We start from the raw sequence: 10,882 nt of genomic DNA, 5'->3' as shown, positions 1-10,882 counted from the left end.
ACTACAGGTGTATTTAGTGGTGGACTACATGACAGCTCCCCCAAAAGTGAGGCCAAAACATCTGGATGGCCCCCTGGTGGCTGGCTGCAGTACACGTCATAAACCCCGCCCCCTCCATGTTAGCAGATGGGACGTGGGCCAAACTAAAACATCAAAGTACGCGTCAAACAGATGTTTCACAAAGATGGTTTCTGTCATTTTAGGTAGTTGTTATCACGCTCATGTTTGTTCAAGTGCTCATTTTTCTCATCAGTTTGGTTTTAATTAGTAATTTGATGCTGTCATAGAGACGCACTGCAGCTGGTTGCAATCTACAACCTCACCACTAGATGCCACTAAATCCTACACAGTGGTCCCTAAACTTGACCTTCAGTCTGCATGAGGGTGAGTAGATTACGACTGAAATTTTCATTTTTGGGTGAACTATCCCTTTAAGATGGCTGGGCATCCTTTTAACTTGGAAAGCCAGGACCCAAATACAGATGTGTTTCAGTCTGGGGAGTTTTTATGAAATGGTGACGAGTTTAAATTGTGTAGCTCTCTGTTAAGTTTCAAAAAAGCCTTGTAAAATGATTAATATGTAAAATAATTTATAATTTAGAGGAAATATCTTTTTTGTATTGCTGATATTCTGGGTTATTTTATCTCAATGGATTGTAGAGGAGAGGCAACAATAAACTTTAGGCTTCAGCCTGTTCCTTTTTCGGTTGCTGACTGTAAATTTTATTGTGCGAAATAATTAATTTTTAATCAAAATAAGCTATCCAGTCACTTATTCACATTTATGAAACAGTATTAACAGCCTAATAATGTCATGCATTTCTCTCAGAGGACATTTTACTGCTGAAAGAGTACTTCTACTTTAATACATTTTGTTTATGATACTTCTGTATTTTAACTAGAGTGGGATTTTGAATGAATATTTCTTCCACCACTGACCTTCATCTGGAATCAACAAGTCAGAACTGAGACAAACAGACTCTTTGTCACTCATGTGAAATGATCTGACACATTTGAAGTGTAAAATAAAAGAGAAATGATGTAGAACAAAGAGAATATAAAAGGCAATTTAATAGTAAAAAAGTTAAAATGCAGCTGCATGTTAACATGTTTTACTTTTGGCAATGCAAGGCAAAGAAATCCAAGTGATTGTAACAACACCATCAGGCAACAAAAGTAAATACAACTTTTTGACTAGTCTGTCTTCAAATTCAAAACAATTACATCATACAGTGGTAAAAAAAACAGTGTTTACACATTCTGTAAAAAATCAAATATATTAATTAAAAAAAAGGAGAAAGGATTGATGACGGATCAGTTTTGAGACAATAAATAACAGTCACATCGGTGCATTGTTTGTGTTTAACACAATGTTGACTAAGTGCGGTAACAGGTGATGTTTGATCACTCTTAATAAAGAAACACCGTAAAAAAAACGATCTAACATAAATAGGAATGAACATAGTGTTAAACTGTAACACAACGACATCATTTAAAACTGCATTTTTAAAATACAAAAAACAAGCAAACCATCAGGCTGAGTACAGTAAAATGTACTTCTGTAACAAAGTAAAACTCAGAGCGTCTCTCTAACAACAGAGAGGCTCTCTTCTCCTCTCCAGTCGGTTTCAGTCACAGAGCAGCGACCGCCGTGAGCGTCTCCGTCCTCCGAGTGTCTCCCAACAGGAGACGGTCCGAGGAGCCCTCGGCTGCAGGATCAGCTATGTCGTCCTCGCCGGAGCCGGACTCCGGTAGAGCGGAATACGTGGGAACGGCGTTGAACATGACAAAACCCAAAGTGATGACGACGAACGAGATGATGTACAGAGTGGAAAACTGAGGACGAGACACAAGACAGAGACGTTTAGTATCAACAGTGTCATGCTAGCTTGTCAGGAAGTTTGCTAAATAATGCTCCAAAGTAGAGATAGAAAGATATCACAGTACTCTGTTGTTAAAAATGATGCAATACCTCCTTTTATTATTACCGATGCTTCATGATTGACAGCATTTTAATTACAGCTGCAACAATTAATTGATTATTAATTATTTAATTAATTGGCAACTGTTCTCATATTCAATTAATTGTTTTGAGCCGTTTTCAATACAGAAATACTTAAATTCTCTTGATTTCAGCTTCTTAAATATGAGTATTTAGTTATTTCTTTACTCCTTTTTGACATTTAACTGAATACTTTTAAATTGTGGAAAAAACAAAACATTTGAGAAACACTGATCAACATTTTAATGGCATTCAATGTAATTTTATGGACCAAAAAACTCATTAATTAATCCAGAAAATAATCAACGAATTATTCAATAATGAAAATGACCGTGAAAGGACCATGAACTTCAAAAATAGGTCCAAAAATTTGGAGCACATGGACATATGGACTGACAAGATTAGGGCTGCAACTAATGACTATTTTCACTATCATCATTATTTCCTCAATTAATTATTTATAAATTGATTAATGGTTTGGTCCATAAAATGTCAGAAAATAGTGAAAAGAGTAGAGAAAGCAGGAGTAGAGAAACCAAAAAAATATTCACTTTTGTGAGAATCTGGACATTCTTTATTAAAGAATGACTCAAAGCGATTAATCGATTATCAAAGCAGATGCAAACAAGTGATTTATTTGGTGACAAGCAAACCATTTCACCAATGGAGTTTGATGAGACAATTAAGGATTTGGCTTTAGCTTTTTAGCTAGTTTACCGATGTGGCAAACATCTCTAATGTTAAAGTGATAAATCACCAAAAAAATTTTAATTCTCACGTCTCATAAGCTGTTGCAGCACACAGGAGGCAAAGATTAACAACAATGGCCGAATTTTATTCTTGTTTTTGTCTTTTCCTGTGGTATAGAGACTCGTGGAAATTCACTACTACTGATAAACAAGTAAGTCCAGTGCTGAGCTGCGTCTCATATTAATCTTCCAGTTTTTCAGATGATTGTGTACCACTTCTATGTCACGTACACTGTTGACTTGCTGTCTCCCCCTAAATATCACTTGTCTCCACCTAAAAAGGACAGAATTGTGTCTGTGGTTGGGAGGGGTAGAGTGGGAGAGGTTCAGTAGCTCAGTGGTACGTAACAATAGATGCTTGACAGTGAACTATTCTGGATGCATTACTTTTTATTCCTTTTGGGTTTCTCTGTAATAATAAATGTCACAGTTAAAATGCTGGAATCTAACTACCTCCTATTCTTAACACGTCTCAACAGACAAATATGCACTTTATCTTTGGACCTGTGAGTATTATCTTGTTACTTTTTTCAATCTAACAGCTACTAATGGATTTTCTGCTACAATACCTTTTTGAACTATCAATTATATCGCCTCCAGCTGCTGATAATGAAAAGAATGTCAAGGACAAGTCTGCTGTTTCTAGACAAAATACACAAATGAATATTTCCTCGAGGCAACATTAAAACAGGGTTCTTTTAAACAGGTTTCGAGACAACAAAAGTGAGTAAGTACCTGACAGAGACATTAACACCGTGCTGCTTTTTAATGACACTCACTGTGTAGTGGAACAGGAAGATGCCACAGAAGAGGCTGAAGAGGTCGGCGGTGAGCAGAGAGAGGTTGACTGCAGTAGCGCTCGTCATCTTCACCACGACGGGCATGAAGCTGTACAGAGCGTACATACACAGGGCGTAGACTGCAAACAGCATGGCTGCACAACACAATGAAGAGTTTAAGATTTAGTAATTCAATTTAAACCTAATGAATGCTTCCACAGCTGTGTAGATTCCACGTAGTGCTAAATCTTATGTTAGACAACCGCCAGAATATGCAATTTATCCTGCATATAAATTTGTACATGAGATTTCTTAAGACAGTTATGCCTGCAGACACAAACACTTCACATGCAATGTAATATCTCAGTTAGGAAAAAATATCTAATTGCGATTATTTTGGCTGATATTTCCATTGAAATATGATTTATGACACTAAGATTGTTCTCACACAATTTGAAGTTTGGACATTTTAGACATTTGTCCTCCTACTACACTCTTACTGCTGTTGTATTTGTTCCACACCATACGCAGAACATTTACTGAGAAGCTGTTGGAGACCAGAGGACCACCAGATCATCTGCATACATAATATGGTTCACTGGTTCCCGGCCCCCCCTTAGGTGGGCACCAGAAATTACAAGGTGTCCCCAAGACTTTGTCTGATCTGAAGTCCTCAAAATCAGACTTGCACGTTCACTAAAATTACAATTTCATGTTTTATACACCTTTTCCAAAGTCACATTCAAGCACATTTCAAGTTTTTCCAGCACATACCAGCTGTGGTAAATTAAATATTTATAAACAAAATGATTACTTCACCTCTTCATTGTATTAAGTCAGATGTTACTGTGCTATTATCATCCAAAATTACCTGTCACCTGTCTGTAAGTAAGCTTGGCATCCTATTAGAGTTGTGAATTTTGTGCTTTTTACTCAACTGATAGCTGAAAATGCTAAAAATTGGTTAATCATTATTAATTAATACGATATAAAGCACAAATGTTTTCCTCTTTTTTCCTCATTTCCATTTTTTCCAGTTTCTTCAATTCATTTTCATGTTTTTTTCCTCTTCTTTCCTTATTTGAAGTTCAATTTTAAGCTTCCTTATCAAATGAATGGCTCTGCCAAACAAAACAATGTCAAATGAAGTGCAATTAATGCCACTCCTAGTCTAGTGATTCATTATCAGCTCAGTTTTCCTTAGATACAAGTTGGCGTGGCTCCAAGGAAAAAAGGTTGGGAACCCTGCACTGAAGTATCACGGGCTTACAAATAGTTGGACAGATCATCAATCTATAAATGTATAGTAAGAGATGGTGGAGGAGTATTTCAACAAACACACAACTGCTAAACATAAAGTTCACTTACCAATATGAAAGTCCCATTTTATTGCTGCTACTGCACGAGTCTCCAGAACAGCTCTGCAATGATAAGCAACATAAAGTTAGTACGGTGAGGAAAATAAGTTATTTTTTTTACACTTTAACACTTGAGTTAAAATAAAAACAACTTCAAACAGGTACTATAGCTTTAAGATCTGTGTATATTTTGTAGTGGGGTATAATCGTCTTATTTTCTTAAGCATGGATGTGAAGAAGCCTGAGATGAGTTTAGTAGCTCAGAGCATTTCTATCAATTTTTAAGTCTCTGGAAACTTGGCTTGAAATAGTAAAAATGCATTTATGATATGAGAGTAAAGTTTCTCATAAGGCATCCACAGAGATCTGAATGAAAATAAATGTTTGTAATGAGAAAACATGGTTAAAAAAAAAACGCTCTTTCTGCTGTTCAGACCATTCTTCAAGAGTGCGTGGGCGTCTCAGTTCATGTTTGATTGACAGCTGCCTCAGGAGTCCAAACAGGAAGCTCAGTAATATATTTTTTATTTTAGCACTTAAACAAAGGACCAACTTAAAAAAAAATCAATATAGGTTTAAGTGCATGCTATATTAAGAACATGTTCGCTGCTTTACTTTGTCTTCACATGGCGTTTTTCGGAGCTGAAGCCGCTGTCTCTGTTCTCTGCACAACCACCAGACTCCATGGACAGAAACATCTTTTTACCTCACAGGACATTAGAGTTACAGAAGTCTTTTGTGTTTCTTTCATGGGTTAGTAGGCTATGTAGTTCAACTGTTTATTTCTGTCTGTTTATGAAACTGCACATGGTGATTTATTTTGAGAATTGACCAGATTCTCTGTGGTGCTTCTGCATCTTTATTACTAAAATTTGCATCAAAGGATCCGTCCACAACTCAGTCTCCCTCGGCTAGCTATGGATGCAAAATTTAAAAAAAAGAAAAAAGAAAAATCTCCAAGAAGAGAGAGAGTTCAATTTGATTTTCTTTGTTTTGTCCAAAAATGACTCTTTTGATAGTGAATGTTGACGCCCCTGGGTTAAACAAAACATATCTTACTTTTTAACAAAATTAATTCCATAAGGATCCTTTCCATAATGTTATCAGACACTTGGAGTAACAATCTGAGCCTGTCAGTGGTAAAATAAGAACTTTCAGTGGACACACTTTGACGGCGTGCGGCTGCCTCGAGGGATTATGTTGTAGCTCACTTTCTCTTCTGCCGGCTGCAGGCGTCTCCTTCAATACTGGACCAAATTCAAAAATTGTTGTTCCCATTAGTCACTTAGACACAAAAACAAGGGAAAATAGGGTCCATTAAGTTAAGCAACGTTTTGGCAACCATCCATGTTCTCATTTCTTTATAGAAAAGAATTAAATTTAATAGCTCTCTCAATCACTGCCACTCATTATGCAGCAATCTTGTTGCTGCACTGTCTAAAAGAAAAAAAGCTTTTCACAGTGCAACAGTGAATAAAACACTGGAATGTGTCCTGCAGGGTGATGTCCAACATATCTGCAAATCGTAAGTTTTATCTTGCTTAACTGATCACACCGGAAATATAAGGAAATCCATTCGAAAAGAAAGTATATAGGATGCACCATGTCAAACAAATAAATTATCATTAATTTATGATTCAGTTCCTCCTAAGTCTGTTTCATCCGGAGGTCAAGAGTTAAATGTGGCTGCAGTGGTCCATTTTTTGTCATGTGCATTTGAATGTATGAGGGATTCAAAAAGTAACTCACAGCTGGATGCCACTGATTAAGGTCCCGAAGAAGCCCATCATGCCGAGGAACTCGATTCGGCTCAGGTTCTTCACGGTGTACTCTTGGCACACGTTGGACACAGCGTAGAGGACAGCACTGAGCAGGACCAACCCGTCTCCCAGCATGACGTCACTGGCTGCACACAGAAAGAGTTCCACTGTTGCTGAAAACTCCTCATTAAACAGAAAAGGCCAATGCAGTGGGCCAAAGCTGAACCAGTATGTTGGCCTGTAAACCTGGATGACAATTTGGGTGATAACCGTACCTCTGACATTCTCTTCTCTTCTTCCTTTCAAGTTTGTTTACACCATTTCTGATCATCTGACTCATGTTTCTTATCCTTTCAGACTTCATTTTTGTGACACTGCTGCTTTCCCAGATCTCAGCAACTAACTTATTGGCTACAAAATATCATAACTGCCAGAAAATATGGCTAAAGATGATCGATACGAAAAGTTTCTATCACAATTATATTATCATCACCGTTATCAGTATTGTCACCAAGTGTTGTATCAAAAACCTCAACAATTTGAAATGGCTAGAGCTGCAGCAATTAATCAATTTTTAAATTAACTGCCTGCTATTTTTAAAATCAATTAATCAGTCAGAGTCATTTTTTAAGAAAAAAAGTAAAGATTCTCTGATTTCAGCTTCTTAAATGTGAATATTTTCTGGTTTCTTTACTCTTCTCTGACGGTAAACTGAATATCTCTGGGTTGTGGAAAAAAAAAAACAAAGACATTTGAGGACGTCATCTTGGCTCCTGATCACACTGATCTACACTCTTCACCACTGACCATTTTCTAACATTGTACAGAACAAACAGCTAATCAATTAGTGGAGAAAATGATAAAGACATTGATCGATAATGAAAATAATCATCCAAATGTGCTACACATGTTTGGACCTATTTTTCAAGTGACAAAATTATGACAGGATTAATAATCGATTAAACGAGAAAATAATCAGCAGATGGATCAACCATGATTGTTAGTTAGTAATTGTTAGTTTCAGCCCTATGCAAAAATGTCACTTTTTAAACTTTCATTAATTACAAACTACTCACAAAGTCAGTGCTTTAAACAGTGATTAAGTCTCACATTATGTTAATCAGTTGTTTATAGATATCAAAGATGAAAAGTGTCCTTACTGGATCCCTGGGCTCTTCCAGCCAGAATGTCAGCTCCTACCATGGCCCCCACCCCCAACAAACACACCAGCACGGCGATGAAGTGGACCAGCCTGTAGCGGGTCTTCAGGAAGAACCAGGACAGAACCATCAGCACGGGGATCACGAAGCAGTCCAGCAGCTGAAACGCACAGTAACACAATGACAAAAGTGGCACTACGTTTACTGCTAACATTTATTCGTGCCACGTAATGTGAGTACAGCAAAGTATCGGCCTCGACAGCTAACTACAGAGAAATTTGATATAACGCCACCAACTCTAACATCAGGTTGGTTTCCTGCTCAAATCCTGGACAACACAGCAAACTAATTCAACAGCAGCAGCGTCAGGACTGTTTCCTCTCACCTGTATACTCGTCAGGTTGGTGAACTGGTACGCCTTCACAACTGCATAGTTTGCCTCCACATCTGCCACACCCATCACCAAATACTTCCACCACTTGTTTTTTAAAATCTGAAGGAGGTTCCTGTCACCTGCGGAAATCGACAGCGTTTACTGAAACCTTCGTTCATCGCCAGCTGAGGACTCCATGAGAACGAGCAGAGGCGCAGATATCTGACCTTTGCGGGCGCTGAGGATGGTGGTGTAGACGAGCAGCAGCAGGGCGTAGTTGAGGAAGCTCTGCAGCATGGGCGTCTCCACCCCGGCGTTGGCCAGGTACTGACAGCTCACTGCTGTCCCGCAGATCAGCAGGGACAGCACCTGTCCCATCACTACGGTCTTCAGGAGATGCCTGGAGGGTCAGAAAGAGCAATCAGATGGACACGATACAATAAAATTAGGTTTCAAAATTGTGAAAAAATGCCGTCGCTGTGGGTGCTATTCTGAACTGACTCTACTGGGAACAATAAAATCATCTTAAATTAATACTTTTTGTAATTTTTTTTAAGTTAGTAGCCACGTAATAAGCAGAATAACGCACAGTCAGTGGGTCATTATTATGAAATAAATCCCTTCAGGGTGATTCAAGACCCCCTCCTGCACCACCCTGTCAAGGTTTATTTCACAACAATGACCCACTCACTGTATTTTAGCCTTTACATCATAAACATAACAGCAACATAATAAATACATTGTGTGGACTCTGCTATAGACTTTTTTCACAGCAGACCTGTTGGATTGTGTTTCTTTATTTTGGCACAGTCTTGCACATTAAATCATTTCTATTTTATTAATGCATACCATATATTGCACTGTTCTACACTTTATTTCTTACATTTATATTTTGCATACTGTGTTTATTCTTTTTATTATATTGCAGGGTTTTTGTTTTTTCTTTTCTTTATTCATTCATTTAGTATCCTTTCTTCCTATCCCTTTGTATCTTTGCTGCTGTGAGACTAAAACTTCCACACAGGGATAAAATAAATAAAGAGCCAAGTACCTATGTTTCTGTTCTATCCCACAATACCAGAAGCCTAAAACTTAATTCAGCTATGAACAGTTTTATTATTTACACCTGTGGTTTTCCTGCTGTGACATGTTAAAATGTCCTCTGGAACATACTGACATGTCTTTTACTAAACAGCTGGATCAGTTGCTCACCATGTGAAGACATCCCTCAGGTTGTAGCTGTACAGTCCACAGGCCACCCTGCATTTCCCACACACTCTCTCCTCCTCACGACCCTCCATGTTTCTGAGAGCTAAACCTAGAAAGACAGGAAAAAAAATGAAAGATGAAAACCTTGAGAATGAATTAAAGAATTAGTGTCTTTCACATTTAGTCTATCTAAGCGGAACATGGCACCAAATCTCCACAGGAATGCGAGACTGCGAGACCTCAAATGAACTTCAGCGGTCATGTGGTCAATTCGGCGCAGGTTACAGTTCTGTACTTCGGTTTTCTCACACAAACTTTAGGTTTACCTTAAAGGCGTTGGCGCTTTTAGAAAGAGTCGGTGAGCATGTTTAACTATGAAAAGCCATTTACGACATTGCATGTATCCCGAATATGAATGTACGGCACAATGATTCATAATATGGAGTTACTTATGTTTAGGCAAGTATAAACAACTGGCAGTGGCCACAGCAATCTTTAACTGTCACTTTTTTCAATGCGGTTTGGTGTACCACGTTCTACGCACCACTGACAGCGTCATTCATCGGGGCTTCTTTAAACTACAGACAGCGAAATAAAAGCGTAACGTCAGTTTAAGCACTATTCTGGTGAATTACAATAATGAATGTGTACATACGTTTTCTTCGTCAGTCATGGCAGGTGTGGGGATATTTTCCAGCTGGGATGAATTTTCTTTTCTTTTTTTTTTTTTTTTTTTCTTTCAGAGGAGGACCATTCCTTCCTTTCCTTCCACGAGGGGTAACTTCCCTCCCTGAACGAGTCAATCTAACCTCGTGCTGTATCTGCCTCCTGCGCTCTGATTGGTTAAAGAAAGGCTAAATGACGTCCGCACCGTGCAGCCAAACTTGCTCTGGTGCTGATGAGAATTAAAAGGAATTTTATTTACCAACAGTTATGTGAAGCCAGGAACTGCTGGCAGTTATGGTTAAGAGTTTGTACTGGATGAAATGGATTGTACGAATACCTTCTGAGTGGTGTGTCTGCTCAGTATATTACATCTTTATTTATTTCCTCATTTAAAGTCCTTAGTCCTGCTTTACTTATTTTTAATTTATTTTTTGTTGCATTGTATTATTGTTTAAATCCTCTAAATATGTCTGTTATGTCAACTATTTTGACGACTATGTACTTCCTTTATGAGTTCTTGTATGTATGGAAATTTTGTTAATAAAAAAAGTTATGGATCTTGGTCAATATTAAATCAATTAATAAGGCTATGAAATTACTTATTTATTCCCCTGCTCTTTTTTATTTCCAATTCTTCCATGCAAACGAAGGGGCATGGTTATCTCATAGATTCAGACCAAAGCAACAGCAATCAAAACTATTTTATTAGACTCAAATGTACAATTTACTAATTTATAATTTCAATTAGGAGTTGTTTTTATCCAAACCGACGTACATTTGAGAGCTGATACAACACAAGCAACGATCTAGTCAGGAGAGAACAACA

General features: G+C 37.8%; 1 protein-coding gene across 1 annotated transcript; it reads right to left on the bottom strand.

Annotated features, from left to right (window-relative positions):
- Nucleotides 1-1,053: 1,053 nt before the first annotated feature.
- On the bottom strand, nucleotides 1,054-9,495 carry LOC146319384 (queuine/queuosine transporter SLC35F2-like). Its single transcript, XM_084730377.1, has 8 exons — nucleotides 9,394-9,495; nucleotides 8,409-8,581; nucleotides 8,194-8,321; nucleotides 7,809-7,968; nucleotides 6,638-6,794; nucleotides 4,899-4,951; nucleotides 3,531-3,685; nucleotides 1,054-1,836 (listed from the first exon to the last, which is right to left on the bottom strand). Exons 1-8 carry the CDS (start codon nucleotides 9,480-9,482, stop codon nucleotides 1,633-1,635), a joined length of 1,119 nt encoding a protein of 372 aa, XP_084586503.1. The 5' UTR covers nucleotides 9,483-9,495; the 3' UTR covers nucleotides 1,054-1,632.
- Between the last annotated feature and the right edge of the window lie 1,387 nt (nucleotides 9,496-10,882).

The sequence above is a fragment of the Lutjanus erythropterus genome, chromosome 11 (genome assembly GCF_056507025.1).
Source record: "Lutjanus erythropterus isolate fLutEry1 chromosome 11, fLutEry1.hap2, whole genome shotgun sequence".
NCBI classification, from domain to species: domain Eukaryota; kingdom Metazoa; phylum Chordata; class Actinopteri; order Lutjaniformes; family Lutjanidae; genus Lutjanus; species Lutjanus erythropterus.
Note: the sequence above shows the minus strand (reverse complement) of the source record. Positions and strands in the feature narration are given on the sequence as shown.